The 20,754-nt window shown below is 41.6% G+C and overlaps 1 protein-coding gene across 1 annotated transcript in view; it reads left to right on the top strand.

Moving 5' to 3' along the window:
- Positions 1 to 2,201: 2,201 nt before the first annotated feature.
- Positions 2,202 to 20,754, top strand: part of EEA1 (early endosome antigen 1) — a 163,337-nt gene continuing 144,784 nt past the window's right edge. Inside the window, exon 1 of the mRNA XM_050747138.1 lies at positions 2,202 to 2,503. Within this exon, the coding sequence (XP_050603095.1) occupies positions 2,480 to 2,503 (24 nt within the window). The 5' untranslated portion in view covers positions 2,202 to 2,479. The remainder of the gene's footprint in view (positions 2,504 to 20,754) is intronic.

Genomic DNA, 20,754 nt, shown 5'->3' with positions numbered 1-20,754 from the left:
AGTTGTACCACGGGTTTCAGGAGGGGTTTTGATAGAAATGAGTAGGCTAGGGAAATGACTGATAGTAAGAAAATAAGAGGGGCCAATGGATTTGAGGTCTTGCTGGGGATCAAAGTAAATAGATGGTGGGGGAATATTAATGCACAAGAGCTGAACAGATAGGAATTAGTGGTCAGACACGGTAAGCAGAAATGCTATGTGTAGGAAGCTGCTAGATTAGTGAAGGGTATTCTTACATGATTGTCTCACCCACTGCTTATTTTCTTTTGGAGTAATTAAGTTCTCCAGTGTATTATCCCAGTGATGGAGTTATCATGAATTGTGCAGGGGAGTACACGGATTTTCAAATAATCCATGTAGCTCAGCTGTAGATGAGAGCCTATTATATTATTCAAAGGATTCTACAGGAGAATTCCAGTAAAGAAAGTCTTAGTATGTAACATTAATAAGCAGTTTTAAACTTTCTTTTTTTTAAAGACAGGGTCTCACTTTGTCACCCAGGATGGAGTACAGTGGTGAGATCATAGCTCACTGCAGCCTCAACCTCCCTGGGCTCAGGTGATCCTCCCAACTCAGCTTCCTGAGTAGCTGGGACCACAGGCTCACACCACCATACCCAGCTAATATTTTTTTAGACGAGTTATTGCCATGTTGTCCAGGCTGGTCTGGAACTTCTGGGCTCAAGCGATCTGTCTGCTTCCATCTCCCGAAGTGCTGGGATTACAGGCATAAAGTCAGTGTGCCTGACCCTAAACTAATTTTTGAAAAACAAAGAAGAGGGAAAAAGTCACTTTTATCACCCCATGTTGCTGAGAATGTTTCCCATATTGTCTGAAAATAAAGCACCTCATGTTTAGAAAGATGGAAAAGTATGTGCTTCGTAAGGGCATTATCACTGGTGATTACTAATAAATTAGCTGTAGGCATGACTGTTCTGCTGCACCATCAAGAGACACACACACATAATAATAAACCAAATATATCTGGAATAGCAATATCGTATTACATTATATAATGCATAATACTTTACAAAATATTTTCCTATTCATTAACTCGTTTGCAAATAATATTTAATTTTGTGCTGCTTTTCAAAAGATCTGGAAGTACTTTCCAAAAAGCACTCCATTCATTGCTTCATAGGCTTCATTCAGTGTTCAGTTGTTTTTTTTTTCCCCCTCCCAGCAAGGTTAGTTCCATTATTCCCTCTCCTTCCCTGTTCAAGCAATATTAAAGGCGTCTCTTTTTCTACCAGGGTGTTAAGTTGAGCCTCTTGGCTTGTGAATATTGGCAGAATAGTAGGATGCAGAAGCTGTGACTTCTCGAGTTAAATAATGACATCGCGCCTGGAGGTCAGTTCCAAGTCCACGCCGTTTTGGCACGATATTTATCTGTGACCTCTTTTTTTTCTTAATCTATAAAACAGAGGCATTAATGACAATTTACTTCATATATCTATTATCAGAATAGGACTTAAAATTCCTTAGGAGGTCAAGCACGGGCTTTAGGAAAAGGAAAGCACAACATGTGAACATCAGCCTGTTAAAAACTGTTTTGATCTAGAAAAGACAACCTCAAACTTCTCTTGACAATTCAAATTCCAGCTTCTTCCTACCCTTCTTTTTTAAATCTTTGCTTTCTCTTTGGCTGAAATTAGAAGCAGGAAGGGAGCAGGGAAAGGAAACCAGGGGCTGGAAAAGGGCAGGGGAGCCCAACAGACCGGTTAAGCACGTCTGAGATTCTCTAGTCGGCTTCAACCCAGAGGCTAAGAGGCAGAGTCAGCGTTTCCAGCAGAAACGAGGATATAGCTCAGGCTCAATACCTTGTCCACAGTCAGGAGCAACAGCCGGAAGAGTGACCTCGACACATTTTACAAAACAGCCTGAGGAGTCCCCTCCTCCCGCCTGGGTCAGGGAGGGACACCCCCAGGGGTTCTCGCCCGCCTCCCACTAGCTGGCACGCGGTCGTCGCGCGGGCGCGGCCCTCTGACGGAGCCCAGGCGTGCGCTCCGCAGCCTCGGCGTTCCCCAGCTAGCCGGAAGAAGCTGCGGCGACAGCGTCCTGCCGCCTGTCCGTCACGCAGCCGCCCACGCTGCCACCGCTTCCGATTGGTCGCTGGCCCGGACCGGCCCCCTTCAGCCCCGCCTCCCGCCGATGGACAGGCGAGGGGCGGGCCCGCCGCCGCCCCGCCCCCCGGCGGCCGCGGGCGGGCCCGCCCAGCTGTCAGTTACGGGGGCCGCCCGGCGGGCGGGCAGGAGGCGCTCGCAGGCTGTCTAGTCGTTTGCTCGCTCTCTCTCGCGTGCTCCCTCTCGCCGCCTGTGGGGAAGTCGGGGCCGCCCGAGCGGCCGCCGCCACCGCCTCGCCCCGACCTCCTTCCAGGTCCCCTCCCGGCCCAGTCCCTCCCGCCCGCGCACCCCGAGTAGTCAGTGGCCCCGCGCAGGGTTTGGAGAGTCACCGAGGCGGCGCCGGGTGGTGGTTAAACCATGTTAAGGAGGATTTTACAGAGGGTAAGAGAGTGAAACCGTCTTTCCGGCAGCACGTGAGCGGGACAGCCGGAGCTTGGGGCCGCGGCGCGGGCGCCCCTCCTCAGCGCGGGCTCTTTCCTTCTCTAGGCCCCACAGCCCGGCAGGCTCTTAGGCCTCGGTCGCCTGGCCCGGGGGCGGGGAGGGCGGGTGGGGCCGGCGCGGCGGGGCGGCAGGCGGAGCCCTGATGGCCCCGCGCGTCGAGGCCTGGCGCCCGCTCCGGCGCGAGGCTCGGTCTGTGCGAGCAGGCTGCGACCTGGAGGGTGTGGTGCCGGCGCGTTCCTCCCGGGATCCCGGAGTGGGAATGAAAATGGAGAGTTGGTGCCCGTGGGACGGGCCGACTGGCCGCCTGCCGGGCTGGAGAACGCCCCCTGGGAGATTGCGGGCGGCTTGCTTCGCCCTTCCCCACCCGCCGCACTCCCCGTGTCCCCCAATTTGACACTACGCGCACCTGCCACACACGGCCCCGCTTTCTCCTTTGGGCCACATTGGAGGGTGGTGTGGTGAGCCCCGGCCTAGCTTGGGCCCAGTCGTGAGACTGACACTGGCAAAGTCAGCCGAGAAGGAAGATGTTACTCACTGTTGGAAACTTTTTTTTAATTAAAAAGACGTTTTCTGTCCAAGCCCCACTACCTTATTTTAGCTATCCGAGAATAAATCCGCATAAGCTTGATCAAGTGGTATACACTTAGTTTCTGCCAGTGCTGTCTCTGAAATCTGGAAAACCTTGAGGATAGAAAAATTAGAGCAGTAGAAAACTGTAAGTGTATCATTTAGGAATCAGTTACTAGAATAACATAATTCACATCTCTTTTCTTATAAGAGTTGTTGTACCTATCAACTGTTAAATTTTTTTGGGGGCTATAGCTTTTTTCTTTTCTTTTTGAGGCTGATAGGGTGTAACAAAATGTAAATGATTGAAAAGTAGGTGCCAGGCCTATTAGTTCTTTACCGAGGGAGTAGCATAACTAGTTCAAAGGACAAAAGAAATTAGTTAATTTGTAGGATTCAGCCGAGGAATGTGCGGAAGAGAGTTGAGTCATCCAGTAGATAGGAAGGGAGTGCTCTTGCTTCTGCCTAGCTTTCTCCTAAAAGAACGAAGTCATGTGAAACTTGGTCAGTTATTAGAGGGAGAAATAGTTAACTTCTTTATCTGACAACCTGTATTGACATTTAATTGTATTTTGCAGTGTTTTGTCAGTTTTAAAATCCCGATCAGCGATGATTTTGGCAGTAGCAAGGGCGTGTCCTTTACTTTTCCCATCACTTCCTTAGTTCAGCAGTAAAGACATCTGTGCATTATTTACTTTGAGGCTTTAGGAGATTTTTCTTTTATCAGACCTGGAGGAACTGATTACCTCATGTTTCAGATTGTGTTTCTGTCATAGTTCCGCAAGTGAAAATTAGTTTGCCCGTGGTTTGCTTTGAAGTTTACAAATAAAAGTGTTTACTGGTTTAAGAATGGCTTCTGTAGTTATAGATTGGTTTTCAGAAATAAGGGATGCTTTCTAGTAATCTTGGTTTGAAGTTAAACATGGAGATTATATGAAGATCATTTTTAATGTTGGTGCGTACCTATCAACTGTTAAAAAGCTTCCGTTGAAACTACAAAAGTGAAATTGATTGTGGTTGTTGCCAGAGATGTGATATTGAATCATCACATCCGAGTAAGTCAGTTGACAACTGAGTTTCTTAACGTCGGCGCTATTGGCATTTGTGACTGGATAATTCTTTGTCGTGGGAGGCTGCCCTGTGCCTTGTAGGATGTTAGCAGCATCCTTGGCATCTACCCCCACTAGATGCCAGTAGCATTCCCCTATATTCCCTTCGCCCTTGTTGTGACAACCAAAAATACCTCCAGATTTTACCAGATGTCTCCTAGGGGCAAAATTGCCTCTGATTGAGAATCAATGTGTTAAATGCATTAACTCTTTAATAGGAAAGTTTGAAGTGTTTTTCACATTTAAGTACTTAACTTTCTTTTATTCGGTGTATTTATATTGAGTTTCAGTAAATGCTAGTCTTCATGCTAAGGGCTGGGAAACAGTTGATTAAGCTGTGGGTCCTCCCTTTGGAACTCACAGGCTGTTTGGGAGGTGAACTTTTAAAATGACAGTGGTATGTAATAGAATAATGAAGAGGACAGAGGACCCAGGAGGCACTCTTTGGGAGGAGGTGAGAGTAATTAGGAAAAGCTTCAGGGAGGAGGGCATATTCACAGCTCAGAAGAGGGAAGGGCATGTCAGGCAGAGGGAACAGCAAATGCAAAGAGATGGAGTCATAAAAGGCGCACTCCTCACACTATGGGGAATGTGAACAGTTAAGCTTAGGAAGTGAGATGGTCTGTAGCAATTAGTAAGAGATGAAGCTACCGTGGTGGCTAGAGACCAAATTGTGAGAGGACTTAAGAGTCCCTTTGAAGGAGCTCAGCTTTTATCGTGTAGTTGGGTCAGTGTTAATGCTGAGTATTTAATAGGGACATTTTGATAAATGTCTTAAATCTGGTGATTTACTAGTTTAGAAGGTAGAATATATATTTTATTAACTCTGCAAGTGGTATTTACCAACAAGTATAACTTGAATCTTTAAATTGTGTAACATGGCAACCTAATTTACCCCACACTGCTAGTCTTATTTCTCAGCGTAGATATTAAGATATAAGATGAAAGCTATTGTTAATTTAGAGATTTATTTGCAATGGACTCCATGCTTTGAAATTATGTGGCATTCCTTTAACATTTTGTTTTTAGATGACCTTTTCATTTTAACTATTCTTATTCTGAATAGTGTCCTTTAAATAGCATTTTTTAAAAGAAGAAAGAGACAAAGTGCTTACAATCAATTAGAAGTCAAAGTCTTTGAACATCATCAGTCTCAGGATACTTTACAGAAATTTGGTTTCTGGTTCTTCTGCTTCTGTCCCTCCTTCTGCTCGTGCTCCTCCTTTTTCATTAGCTTACTAAGGTGTTTCTCTGAGGCTTGAAAGAGGCTAGAAAACAAAAACAAAAACAAAAAAACCTCAAACAAAACCAAAATGAAGTAGCTCCAATATGTATGTATTGAATATTTTACTTTAGAGTCCTTTGAAGAAAAACATGAATTTAAAGTACTTAATGGTTAGAAATTTAATCAACATTTAGTACCTTAGGCAGCTTGTAAACCTTGTTGCCATTTCTTTCTTAAGTATTATAACTTACTGTGGGCTGGCTTAGTGGCTCATGCCTGTAATTCCAGCACTTTGGGAGGCCGAGGCGTGCAGATCACTGAGATCAGGAGTTCGAGATCAGCTTGGTCAATGTAGTGAAACCCTGTCTCTACCAAAAAATACAAAAATTAGCCTGGCATGGTGGTGCACGCCTGTAGTCCCAACTACTTGGGAGGCTGAGGTGGGAGAATTGCTTGAACCTGGGAGGCAGAGGTTACAGTGAGCCAAGTTTGCACCACTACATTCCAGCAACAGAGTGAGACCTTGCCTTAAAAAAAAAAAAAAAAAAAGAAAGTAACGTACTCTGATTAGTGGTTTTTTTTTTTTTGTTGAGACATCTATTGTGGGCCTACTGTGTGCTGTGCAGACAATGATGGGTAAAGCAGGCATGAATTTCTGTGGAGTTTAGTGTCCAGTGGAAGAGAGGAATTGTTCAGAGATTCATACAACTGTACTATTGAATGAGTTCTAGGAAGGACAAACACAGTCCCAAGAACACCCAGCAAGAGGGCCCTGGTCTTAGATGTTGGGAAGGCTTCCCAGATTAGTTGTACATCTAAGTTTGATGAAAGTATTGCTCATTTATTGAAGTGAATTTTAAAAAGTGACAGCTAATGGAATGATTTTTTTTTTGAGTGGTTTTTTTTTTTTTTTTTTGGGCATGTTAGGAATAAAGAGATTAAGATATTAAAGATCCAGGACTAGAACTGAAAATAAAGAAGACATTAAGAAATGAAAGAACCAGGGCTAGTACTCAGTTTTCTTCTCTAATTCCAGTGGACTTTTGGTTGAGCTAAAGAAATAATGTAATTTAGTAGTTAAGAACATGAACTCTGATGCCAGACTCCCTGGGTTTGTATCCTATTTCATTTACTATCTGTGTAGTTTTGGAGAAGTTACTTCTCTGTGTCTCAGTAAAATAGTTGTAATAATACTACCCTCCTTACAAAGTGGAGAACTAGATAATTAATATGTATAAAAGTCTTAGCCAGGCACGGTGGCTCACGCCTGTAATCCCAGCACTTTGGGAGGCTGAGGTGGGTGGATCACCTGAGGTCAGGAGTTTGAGACCAGCTTGGCCAACATAGTGAAACGCTGTCTCTACTAAAAATAGAAAAAATTAGCTGGGCGTGGTGGCGGGCACCTGTAATCCCAGCTATTAGGGAGGCTGAGGCAAGGGAACTGCTTGAACCCGGGAGGCGGAGGTTACAGTGAGCCGAGATCATGCTATTTCACTCTCCAGCCTGGGCAACAAGCAAAACTCCATCTCAAAAAAAAAAAAAAAAAAAAAAAAAAAAAAAGTCTTACATGTTAGCTGCTGCTAATGTTGGTATTTTCTTGTTGTTTTTGGTGTTTAACTTTCTTTTCTTTTTTGAAACAAGGTCTTGCTCTGTCAGCCAGGATGGAGTGCAGTGACACCATCACGTTCACTGCAGCCCCTGCCTCCTAGGCTCAAGTGGCCCTCCTGCCTAAGCCTCAGGAATAGCTGGGACTATAGGCGTGAACTACTACACCTGGCTGATTTTTTTAAATGATGTTTTAGTGTCATTATAAACTCCAAATTTCTTTAAGGAACACTTTTCTTATCACTTCCTTTATTTTTCTAGTCTCCATTTTTTTTTTTGTAGATGAGGTAGATGAGGACTTAGAACATAGGTGCATTCATTTTATGTACTACTGAATATTTATTTTGTGCTAACTACTGTGCAAAACACTCTTGAGAATAAAAAACAAAAAACAAAACAAAACAAAAACCTGCTGAGCTTTAATGGAGGAGACAGATAAATAATTACAAAACAATGTGATAAATGTTGTAATATATACACAGAGGAAAAGTTTGTAAGCACAAAAGAAAAAGTAACTATGTGGTGGAGAAGGGGTGTGGTAGGGGAGGGCAAGGAATAGAGATTGTGGAAGTCTTTGCAGAGGATAGAAGTGACTCAGGCAAGGAGGGACAAAGGACAGAAGGGCATTTTAGAGATCGGAACCAGACAAATCCAAGGCATGATATAGTTTAATATAGAGTAGGGGGATTGTAAGTATTTCTGGATGTGGATGGGATGGTTGCAACAGGTAGCTTGAAGGGTTTTGGACCTTATACTGTAGACAGTAAGGAGCCACAGAGAATTTTAAAGTTACCAAATTTGTAATAAGGAAAAACCTCCAAAAGTAGTTCTCCCAGATAATCTTTACTTTATTTTATTTTATTTTTGAGGCGGAGTTTTGCTCTTGTTCCCCAGGCTGAAATGCAATGATGCAATCTTGGCTCACTGCAACCTCCGCCTCCCGAGTTCAAGCAATTCTTCTGCCTCAGCCTCCCGAGTAGCTGGGATTACAGGTGCCTGCCACCATGCCCAGCTAATTTTTTTCTTGTATTTTTAGTAGAGACAGGGTTTCACTGTGTTGGCCAGGCTGGTCTTGAACTCCTGACCTCAGGCGATCCGCCCGCCTCGGCTTCCCAAAGTGCTGGGATTACAGGCGTGAGCCACTGCACCCGGCCAGGGTAGAGATTTTTTTGTTTTCCTTTGTATGTTTTGGTCTAACATGGTGCTTGATGCCTGGTGGTTTTTCAGTAGTACATATTAACTACTTGGTGGCCCTGTAGAGAGGATGACTTCATTAGGGAGACATCAGCTAGAAAGTTATTGTTGTTCTTAAAATTGTTGCATATTGGAATCATTTGGAATTCTTAAAAACAAACCAGATTTTTGAGTTTCTCAATTGAATCAGAATTTCTGGACCTCTGGCCCTTAGTCTAGGGGATAATGAAAGCTTGAATTCAGGCAGTGGTTTTGTGGATAGAGAGAGAATAAAGTGATTTTCAAGAAGAGGAATAGAATTGCTAGAACTTGTTGACTTGTGAGTAGTTTGGGTAGCTGTGAGGGTGGTGGAATAGACCTAAGATTAAGGATAGAGGTGGAGGAAAAGGTTGGGGAAGAAGATAAAAGTGAACTAGAGGTCTGGACTTTCCAAGTGGAGATGTTCAGTAGGCAAGTCTAGCACTCAGGAGACAAGTAGAGGCGGGTGTTAGGTATATGTAAATGTTGAAGAAAAGTTGAGTCAAATAAGGACTGAGAAGTGCCCACTGAATGTGACAATTGGGTCATACCTATTTCGGTTGCAAGAGAGTCACAGGGGGAAATGAATGACTAGGAAGTAAGGGAATAGAAACAGGGAATATAGACTACATGGAAAGTGTTGAAATATTAAATGCATTAATGTAATCTGTCATTCTTTGACCATCTTCTAATAACTTTCTTTTTTTTTTTTTTTTTGAGACAGAGTCTTGCTCTGTCGCCAGGCTGGAGTACAGTGGTGTGATCTCAGCTCACTGCAACCTCTGCCTCCTGGGTTCAAGCGATTCTCTTGCCTCAGCCTCCTGAGTAGCTGGGACTAAAGGCATGTGCCACCATATCCGGCAAATTTTTGTATTTTTTGTAGAGACAGGGTTTCACCATGTTGTCCAGGATGATCTCCTGACCTCGTGATCCGCCTGCCTCAGCCTCCCAGAGTGCTGGGATTATAGTCGTGAGCCACTACACCCAGCCAATAACTTTATTTTCAAAGATTACAGATCTCAAATTAGTTTAAGTTGAAAGAGGGATTTATTATAAGGTTTCATAGTGATCTAAGATCTGGAATTACTGTATACATAGTTGGGTCTCTGGAGAGCAGGACCTGGAATGTGTCAGGGACAGAGGCAGCTCTTTTCTCTGTCTCACACTTTCTGGTGGACCACTGGCTTCTTATACCCACTTCTCTGTGCCTAGTCTCGCTGCTGCTTACTAAGTGTGGCCAGGATTTTGATGGCCATCTGACATGATTCCACATGCCTTTCACGTTAACTTTGCATAGCCAACTGGCCCAATGTCTTGTTTCCAAAATCCCAACAGAATAATCTAAAACGTTTTTCTCATCTTTCCTAGTCAGGTCATGCATAGGTCTCTGGATGGCCAATAGAATTGTTTCCTCTGGGTCAAGTGTCCATTGCTGGTCTAATCAACCAACGTTGGGGGTGGGGTAATATTGTGTCTTCAGGAGTTGTGGCAGCATGAAACACATCTTTTGTAGGTCGTTCTTCTAGAAATAAACCTTACCATGGCTCTGTAACAGTGATAATGTTTCTGATTAAGTTCATTTGGTTCTAGGAGTAAAGAATCTATTGGGTTAGCTCAAATAGGATGGTAATGGTTATAAGGATACATTCTGCAATTAAAAAAAGGTAGAATTTCATAGAAATCCAAGGCCAAAAAATGTCATATGGGGCTGAGCCTCTGATACATCTTTACTGGAAGTCTTTGCAGGATTAAGGCAGTGCTCTTTGGGAGCTCTGTAACAGGGCTTTATAGATTTTTCACTGTAGGGTTCATCTGTGAAAGGACTTAGTTCACCTGTTTGCATGCTTGTTTCTGCTGTTAAGTAATTTGTTTTTTTTTTTTTTTTTTGAGATGGAGTCTCGTTCTTGTTACCCAGGCTGGAGTGCAATGGCGTGATCTCGGCTCACCACAACCTCTGCCTCCCTGGTTCAAGCGATTCTCCTGCCTCAGCCTCCTGAGTAGCTGGGATTACAGGCATGCGCCACCATGCCCGGCTAATTTTGTAGTTTTAGTAGAGGTGGGGTTTCTCCATGTTGGTCAGGCTGCTCTTTTTTTTTTTTTTTTTTTTTTTAATTTTTTTTTATTATACTTTAAGTTCTAGGGTACATGTGCATAACGTGCAGGTTTGTTACATATGTATACTTGTGCCACGTTGGTGTGCTGCACCCATCGACTCGTTAGCACCCATCAACTCGTCATTTACATCAGGTATAACTCCCAATGCAATCCCTCCCCCCTCCCCCCGGTCAGGCTGCTCTTGAACTCCCGACCTCAGATGATTCGCCTGCCAAAGTGCTGGGATTACAGGCATGAGCCACCGCGCCCAGCATTTCTTACTCTTTATTCTAGTTTTCTTAATACCATGGCTTCTGCACACTCAGAATCTATGGTCTTTTGAAACTTTGGCTGGGTTGTAACTTTGATTTGCTCAAGTCCTTCAAGTACTCTTACTTTGTCTCATAACTACAGTGTATGTCTGTTTAGTGTCAGTTTGTACAGATAATCAATCATTTCTCTTTTTAATTTGTAATTCACAGGCCTAAACATGGGACCCAGCTGTAGCTGTTCATTGCTGCATTGGCCTCCCCACACCCTGCACTGGGCCATTTCACTGGTGGCTAGCTAGCTGGTTGAGTCCAAGTGATCACATCTGGTTAGTCAGCAGTAAGCATGGGAATCATATAACTTGGCTGTCTTGGGCTTTGTTCTCAACACGAACAGTGGTAGGACAGCTTACTTTAGGATGGATCATGGCTGTTGCATGCCCTATGATTGATTGACATATTTAGCACAAAGATGCATAGACATCTGTTTTCGTGTTGCATGGGCCATAACAGTAGATGCAATTTAATAAAAATCATCTTCTTTCCCTTATCTCAGTTTTTAATATCAGACTGTGGCTAAATTTTACATATGTATGCGAATATAAAATTTTTTCCAGTGTGTTGATGGTATTTTATTTTGACTTAATTAACTAAATAATGTTTGGAAAATGTTTTAAGAGTTCCTTCCTTTATACTGTGCTGTGCCAAAATAATTGCTTTGTGAATGGATTAAGTGGTTGGTAGGTCATATGGAGTTAGATCCCCAATAAAGAAGTAGGAGTTTATTTTGTTTTGTAAAATTTTTTTTTGTTTGTTTCGTATAACTTGTTTGCAACTGCCCATATATTTTAAGCAATGATTTTATTTTAAAAATATTTAAAAATGATAAAATATATTTCTGATTATGAAAATAAATCATACACATCATGGAAATTTGAAAAGTTTAGAAAAGAAAAATTGAGAAGTAGCATAGGGCTGTACCACTGTGGGTAGTTTAACTTTAAAAGCGCAAGACTCAAAAGTCAGATGGAATCTCAGCTCTTCCCATTATTACATTTGTGGTCTTAGCTAACGACTAAGTTAGCTTTTTAAACTTTTTTTTTTTTTCCCACTTGGGTAAATGAGAGCAATCTGTTGTCTTTACTCAAAAGATTGTTGTGAGGATTAAATGTTATAAAGCAATTAAAGTGCCTGGCATAGTGCCCATCATAGAGTTTACATCTTACTATTATTATTGTTAATAAAAATATAGTCTTTCATTTAGCAGACTACCAACTGATATTTCTTCAACTAGTATAAAACACAAGTTTTATGTGCAGGAATTTGAAAATACACATAATCTAGGGGAAGTTGATATCCAGAGCTTTATAATAAGATTTATGCCTCAGGGTTATTTTGGTTTTATTAAGTTTTTGATTATAAAGGCACCAGAGCATGTTAAGAACTCACTGAATCTGGAATCAAAGACCTGAGTTCAGGTTCTGCTTCTGCTACCAGTGTGATCTTAGGCAAATCGTTGAGCTTTCCTGGGCTTTATTTTCCTTATCTGTTCAATGAAGGCATGGGCTAGGTGATCTCTCTCTTTTTTTTTTTTTTTTTTTTTTGAGATGGAGTCTTGCTCTGTTGCCCAGGCTGGAGTGCAGTGGCGCGATCTGGGCTCTCTGCAAGCTCCGCCTCCCGGGTTCACGCCATTCTCCTGCCTCAGCCTCCTGAGAAGCCAGGACTACAGGCGCCCACCACCACGCCCGGCTAATTTTTTTGTATTTTTAGTAGAGAGGGGTTTTGCTGTGTTAGCCAGGATGGTCTCGATCTCCTGACCTCATGATCCGCCTGCCTCGGTCTCCCAAAGTGCTGAGATTACAGGCGTGAACCACTGCACCCGGCCAGTGATCTCTCTTTTTTAGTTTTTTTAGACACAGTCTTGCTCTTTTGTCCAGGCTGGAGTGCAGTGGTGGAAACAGCACCTGCCAAATACCAGGCTCCAGAAGATAGTAGGTCTCTTTCTTTACTGAGGTCTTTGTCCCTCTAGTGTATAGCCCTTTTTGATATTTCAAAGGCAAGTAAGGTGCATTATTGTAGTGTGACATCTAGATCCCCATTCAGGGTGGAGACACCTTCCTTTAGCTGCCTAGAGTCATGGCTGCTAAAGGCCCATAGGTGCATCTTTTTCTTGGACTTGCCCTTGTCGAAGGAAGCAACCTGCATTTAATTAATGATTAATGTGGAAGATATGCATTGCCTCATTAGAGTCTTATATGAAGGACTGTCCCCACTTCAGAACTCTTAGTAGGATTCACTGAGGTTGCTGTTGTGATTGTGTTACTGTTCAGTACAGTTCAGTTTCTCCCTCTACCCAATCATGCTTTCCTCTATGCCCACACAGGTGTTGTTCTTGAGATTATTTCCCAATAATCCTCTTGTATGCAGATTTCAGTCCCAGAGTCTGTTTCCTTGGGAACCCAAGTTACGACAATCATCTACTATTTGGATCGTCTCTCTCAAAATTTTTGCATTATAGAAAATGATTATATTAAGGATGGATTTTAATTTTATTAATTTTGTGGTCTACTTCTTTGAAACTGATTCTATATATCTTTTATAATGGGAATCTGTAGCCAGTAGATTCAAATTTTTGTTAGATTATAAAGTGTTACTTAACAGATTATTATTATTATTTTTTTTGAGACAAAGTCTCACTGTTGCCCAGGATGGAGTGCAATGGTGCGATCTAGGCTCACTACAGCCTCCACTTTCCAGGTTCAAGTGATTCTCATGCCTCAGCCTCCCAAATAGCTGGGATTACAGACACATGCCACCATGCCTGGCTAATTTTTGTATTGTTAATAGAGATGGGATTTTGTCATGCAAACTCTTGGCCTCATGAGCCACTGCGCCTGGCCACCTAACAGATTTTTTTTTTTTTTTTTTTTTTTTTTTTTTATTGAGATGGAATCTCACCCTGTTGCCCAGGCTGGAGTGCAATGGCACGATCTCAGCTCACTGCAACCTCTGCCTCCAGGTTCAAGCGATTATCCTGCCTCAGCCTCCCCAGTAGCTGGGATTACAGGCGTGCGGCACCATGCCCGGCTAATTTTTGTATTTTTAGTAGAGACGGGGCTTCACCATTTTGGTCAGGCTGGTCTCGAACTCCTGACCTCATGATCCGCCCAACTCGACCACTCAAAGTGCTGGAATTATAGGCATGAGCCACTGTGCCCGGCCCAGATTTTTAAGTTTGTTTCATAGTCCATGATTTTGAGCATGATCCACAGATCCTCTGTTCAAGAAATTTTATTGTCAGTACCTTTCCCTGTTCCCTTAAGTGAGTTTAAGACTTAAATAAAATGAAAAGTAGCTACTTCTTTAAAGTAGACCGTTAACCCTTATTTTGGTATGTTTTTGTATCTGTCTATTCATATTTGATGAATCAGAACAGCCTATGCTTTAAACTTGCCTAACATATGTAGGTCAATTTTAATCAGATGGAGGGTATTTTTAAAACTTTTATTATTTCACCTAATATTACTTATATTCACTTAATATTTCACTTAATATTAAGTTAATTGTATGATATCTGTAAACCCAAATGAGGTACTAGGAACTTATCTATAATGAGTTCTGATAGTCTCAGTCTCTTACAGACTTGGCTGCTTGTGAGAGACAAATTATTTTCACTAGTAACTTAAGTTTTAGAGTTTTAAATATGACCATAAGAAAACTAAGCATATACAGATATTGGAAATATGTTTGACATCCTTTTAGGTCAGCCAATTTATGGCTCCAGATCAGTCATAGAATGAGAATTTTGGAGGTGGAAGGTCCTGTGAATTCATCCTGTCCTTATAGTTTATCAATGAAGAAATTGAGATTAGAGAAGTTAGGCTTAATTGGTATCAGAGAAATGAACAAGAAACGTTTTGAGATTGTAGGGAAAATATCAGTTGAGATCCCGGAAACCTAAGTGTTAATTGCAGCTCTACCATTAGATAGCAGAGCATTGTCAGGCAAGCCAGCTATTCTTTCTTTTAGTTTCTTCATGTATGAAGTGACTGCAATTGGACCAAATGATTTCTGAGTACCTTCCAGCTTTTTTTGTTTTTGTTTTGTTTTATTTTGCTTTGAGACAGGTTCTTGCCCTGTTGTCCAGGCTAGAGTGCAAGTAGCCTGATCACAGCTCACTGCAACCTCAGCCTTTCCAGGCTTAAGAAATCCTCCTGGCTCAGCCTCCCTAGTAGCTGGGATTACAGGCCCACACCAGCATACCTGGCTAATTTTTTTGTATTTTTTGTAGAGACGGGGTCTCACTTTGTTGTTCAGGCTAGTCTTGAATTCCTTGGCTCAAGTGATACTCTCACCTTGGCATCCCAAAGTGCTGGGATTACATGCATAATCCACTGTGTCCGGGCAGCTTTTAAATTTTGATTCTAGGTCTTTTTTGTGCAGAGAGATGTACTTAATAATAATATTTGTCTATAGTGTATCTACTATAATGCCAGACACTAATTTAAACATATTTATTATTTAATCTTTACAACAATTCTGTGAGGCTGTCATTATTAGTTTCACTTTACAAATGGGAATTTCAGGCTTAGAGAAGTTAAGTAAATTTACAAAGCTTTGGCCAGGTGCGGTGGTTCACGCCTGTAATCCCAGCACTTTGGGAAGCTGAGGCGGGTGGATTACCTGAGGTCAGGAGTTTGAGACCAGCCTGGCTAACGTGGCGAAACCCCGTCTCTACTGAAAAGACAAAAATTGGTCGTGGGGGTGCACGCCTTTACTCCCAGTTACTTGGGAGGCTGAAGTGGGAGAGTTGCTTGAACTCTCGAGGCAGAGGTTGCAGTGAGCTGAGCTCACACCACTGCACTCCAGCCTAGGTTACAGGGCGAGACTCCTCAAAAAAAAAAAAAAAAAAAAAAAAAAGTCTATAAAGGTCTTGCTATATTGCCCAGGGGCTGGTCTTGAACTCTTGGTCTCAAGTGATTCTTTCACGTCAGCCTCCAAAGTGCTGGGATTACAGGTGTGAGCCAGTGTGCCCAGCCTCAGTGCAATTCCTGTCAGATTGCCACATCATTTTTCATAGAATTAGAAAAAACAATTCTAAAATTCATGTGGAACCAAAAAAGAGTGCGAATAACCAAAGCAGAACAAAGTGGGAGGCATCAAATTACCTGACTTCATATTATGCTACAAGCTACAGTAAACATGGTACTGGTATAAAAATAGTCGCAAGTCAATGGAACAGAATAGAGAACCCAGGAATAAAGCCACATACTTATAACTAACTGATATTCGATGAAGTTGACAAAAATATGCACTGTGGCTTCTGATTATGGGCCTGGGATCTGAGTGCAGGGCTAGAGGCAAGCAAAGGCAGGGCCAGAGGTCATGGGGGCATGGGCTGGTGAGTAAGTGGTAGGGGGAGACCCGCGAGTGTGGTGGGGGTAGGGAAATGCAGTGGGGAAAGAATACTTTATTCAATAAATAGTGCTGGGAAAATTAGATAGCCATATGCAGAAGAATGAAGCTGGACCCATATTGTTCACCATATACAAAAGATAACTCAAATTAACTGAAGGATTAAAGACTTAGATGTAAGACCTCAAACTAGACCGGGTGTAGTGACTCCCAGCACTTTGGGAGGCCGAGGTGGGTGGATCACCTGAGGTCATGAGTTCAAGACCAGCTTGGCCAACATAGTGAAACCTTGTCTCTACTAAAAAGACAAAAATCAGCCAGGAGGCTGAAGCAGGAGAATCGCTTCAACCTGGGAGGTGGAGGTTGTGGTGAGCTGACATCACACCACTGTACTCCAGCCTGGGCAACAGAGTAAGACTCTGCCTCAAAAACAAACTAACAAATAAACAAAAAACCTGTAACTAAAAACCCTGGAAGAAAACCTAGGAAACTCTCTCTGGACTTTGGCCTGGGCGAAGAATTTATGACCGAGACCTCAAAAGCAAATACAAAAACAAAAAAAGGAAAAAATGGGAATTAATTAAAGTAAAAATCTTTTGTACAGCCCAAGAAATAATCAACAAACAGACAACCTACCAAATGGGAGAAAATGTTTGCAAACTATGCATCTGACAAAGGACTAACATCCAGAATCCACATGGAATGCAATAAGAAAAAAACAAACCCATCAAAAAGTAAACAAAGGACATTAGCAGATATTTCTCAAAAGAAGACATACAAGTGACCAACAAACATGAGAAAATGCTCAACATTGCTACTCATCAGAGAAATGCAAATTAAATTAAAAATACAATGAGATACCATCTTATACCAGTCAGAACAGCTGTTACAAAAAATTATAAAACAAAACCAACAACATGTTGGTGAGGAGGTAGAGAAAAGGGAATGCCCATACATTGCTGGTGGGAATGTAAATTAGTACAGCCTCTATGGAAAACAGTATGGAGATATCTCAAAGAGGTAAAAACAGCTACAGTTCAATCCAGCAGTCCCAGTACTGGGTATATATCCAAAGGAAAACAGATCATTGTATAAAAAAACAAATCTGCATATGGCTGTTTATCACAGCACTTTGTACCACAGCAAAGTCATGGAATCAACCTAAGTGTCCATCAACAGATGATTGGATAAAGAAAATGTGGTTTATATATACCATGGAATACTACTCAGCCATAAAAAAGAATGAGATCATGTCTTTTGTAGCAGCAGTGATGGAACTGGAGGCCATTATCCTAAGTGAAATCACTCAGAAACAGAAAGTAAAATATCACATGGTCTCACTTATAAGTGGGAGCTAAACAATGGATACAAATAGACATAAAGATGGAAATATGGGGGAAGGGTGAGGGTGGGAGGAGAGTGAGGGATGAAAAATTACCTATTCTGTACATTATTAGGGTGGTGGGTACACTAAAAGCGGAGACTTCACCACTATACAATATGCCCATCTAACAAAACTGCACTTGTACCCACTAAATCTATAAAAAGAAAATAAGGTGGAAAACAGAATGGATTATCTAAGGTACCTTCACTCATATTGCTGGTTTTATCCATTGGGCCACATGTGTCCAAGGCTAATCTGGGTTTAGGTGGTGGCAGAGAAGTTTCCAGCAACAAGAGAACAAATCCCATTGTGCAGACAGACACCTTTCAAGTCTCTGCTTGTGTCTCATTTGCTACTACCATTAGTCAAGGCAAGTCTCATGGCCAGCCCAGAGTTTATGTAAGGGAGGATTACATAAGAGAATTACAAGGGCATGAAAACATAGGCCTGATTCATTGATGGTAATTACCATAACGAACTACCACTGACACCACTTTGTTCTTCCTTCTATTATGAGTAAATGCTGCAAGAGGAAATATACATAAGGGACATAGTCGAGTTTAAAGGATAGAAAGATTTCTTATTTGAGTAAGAACACTCAGAGAAGATTTTGTGATGCCATTTGGGTTAGATTTCAGCAATATTTGCAAAATGATCTTCTAAATCTTTCATTGCTTCTACATATATTAACTGAAATTTTTCTGTAAAGAACTTTTTGATATCAACCAGGGCTATTTGGTTATCCCAAATTTCAATGCATACTTGCAAGGCACGATAAAGACTTAATTGTTTTTCTTTGATTGCTGTTAGCATAAGAGTTGGTACACTAGCTACTTCAGCAGTGATCATTGTGGTTTTCTGAGTTTTCTTTTGATTTTCTCTTTCTTGAGAAAAGGAAGTTCGTAGATTTGAAAAACAGAAGTTACTTTTTAGAGCAGTTATAGGTTCACAATAAAACTGAGTGAAGGTTACAGAGATTTCCCATATACTTCCTGCCCCTACACATACACAGACTCCCCCATTATCAACATTCCCCGCTAGAGTGGTACATTTGTTAGGATTTGTGAACATATATTGACATATCATTATCATTTAGAGTCTGCAGTTTACAGTAGGGTTCACTCTTGGTGTTGTACATTCTGTGGATTTTGGGACAAATTTTTATGTTTCTACCGTTATAATACCATAGAGAGTACTTTCACTTACATACAAATCCACTGTGTTTTGCCTATTCATCCTTCCCTTCCTCTTAACTCTTGGCAAACATTGATCTTTTCACTTTTTTCTTGGTTTTGCCTTTTCCAGAAGGCATTTTCAGATTGGCTTCTTTCACTTTATATTTCACTTAGTAATATACGTTTAAGTTTCTTCATTGTCTTTTCATGGCTTAATAGTTCATTTCTTTTTAACGCTGGAGAATATCATCTGGGTGTACTAGTAAGTTATTGATTCACGCACTGGAAGATATCTTGGTCAATTACAAGCTTTAGCTATTATGAATAAAGCTACTTTAAACAACTGTGTCCACGTTTTGGTGTGGACAGAAGTTTTTAATTCATTTGGGTAAATACCAAGGAGTGTGATTACTGAATTGTATAGTAAGAGTATGTTTGCTTTTGAAAGGAACTACCAAACTGTCTTCCAAGGTAGCTGTACCATTTTGTATTTCCACCAGCAATGAATTCCTGTTCCTGTTTCTCCACATCCTTGTCAGCATTTGATGGTGGTAGTGTTCTGGATTTTGGCCATTCTGCTAGGTATATTGTGGTATCCCATTGTTTTAATCTGCATTACCCTGATGGTGTATGCTGTGGAGCAACTTTTCATATGCATGTTTGCCATCTGTATATCTTCTTTTGTAAGATGTCTGTCTATTAAGGTCTTTGCCTTGGTTTTTAATTAGATTATTTATTTTTTTACAAATAAATTTAAAGAGTTGTTTGTATATTTTGGATAATAGTCCATTAAAAGGTTTGTCTTTTGTAAATATTTTTCTCTAGTCTATGAGTTGTCTTTTTATTCTTGACAATGTCTTTTGAAGAGCTGACATTTTTAATTTTAATGAAGTCCAGCTTATTAATTCTTTCATGGATTGCGCCTTTGGTGTTCTACCTAAAAAAATAATGGACAAACCACAGTCTTTTTCTCCTATGTTATCTTCTAGGGTTTATAGTTTTGTGTTTTACCTTTAGGTTTGTGATCCATTTTGAGTTAATTTTTTTTTTTTTTGAGACGGAATCTTGCTCTGTCGCCCAGGCTATAGTGCAGTGGCATGATCTTGGCCCACTGCAACCTCCGCCTCACGAGTTCAAGCGATTCTTCTGCCTTAGCCTCCTGAGTAGCTGGGATTACAGGCACGCACCACCATGCCCGGCTAATTTTTGTATTTTTAGTAGAGATGGGTTTCACCATGTTGGTCAGACTGGTCTCAAACTCCTGACCTCATGATCTGCCCGCCTTGGCCTCCCAAAGTGTTGGGATTACAGGCGTGAGCCACTGCACCTGGCCTTGAGTTAATTTTTTAAAATTAAAATAAAAATATAATTATTTATTTTTGAGATGGAATCTTGCTCTGTTGCCCAGGCTGGAGTGCAGTGACGTGATCTTGGCTCACTGCAACCTCCACCTTTTGGATTCAAGTGATTTTCCTGCTTCAGCCTCTCGAGTAGCTGGGATTACAGGCGCCTGCCACCACACCTGGCTAATTTTTGTAGTTTTAGCAGAGACAGGGTTTCTCCACATTGGCCAGGCTGGTCTCAAACTCCTGACCTCAGGTGATCAACCCTTCTCAGCCTCCCAAAGTGCTGGGATTACAGGTGTGAGCCACTGCACCTAGCCTAAATTTATTAAGACGGGTCTCACCATGTTGCCCAGGCTGGTCTTGGGCTCCTGGACTCCAGTGATCCTCCTACCTCGGCCCCCCAAATTGCTGGGATTGTAGCCATGAGCCACCGTGTCTACCCTTGAGTTAGTTTTTATGAAGAATATAAGGTCTGTATTTAGATTTTTTTTTTTTTTTGCATGTGAATATCCAATTGTTCCATTACCATTTGTTGAAAAGACTATTGTCTTAACCCATTTTTTTTTTCTTTTTTCTTTTTTTGCTACTATTACAGAATCCCACATACTAGGTAATTTATAACGAAGCTTATTTGGCTCACAGTTCTAGATGCTGGGGAGTCTAATCACATAGCACCTTTCTCTGAGATCCTGTCTGCTGTGTCATCTCATAGCAAATAGGAAGGGCAAGAGAGCAGGTGTGATGGAGAGCTTATTTTGTTTTTCTTTTTTTGAGACAAAGTTTTGCTCGT

The sequence above is a fragment of the Macaca thibetana genome, chromosome 11 (assembly GCF_024542745.1).
Source record: "Macaca thibetana thibetana isolate TM-01 chromosome 11, ASM2454274v1, whole genome shotgun sequence".
Lineage (NCBI taxonomy): Eukaryota > Metazoa > Chordata > Mammalia > Primates > Cercopithecidae > Macaca > Macaca thibetana.
Note: the sequence above shows the minus strand (reverse complement) of the source record. Positions and strands in the feature narration are given on the sequence as shown.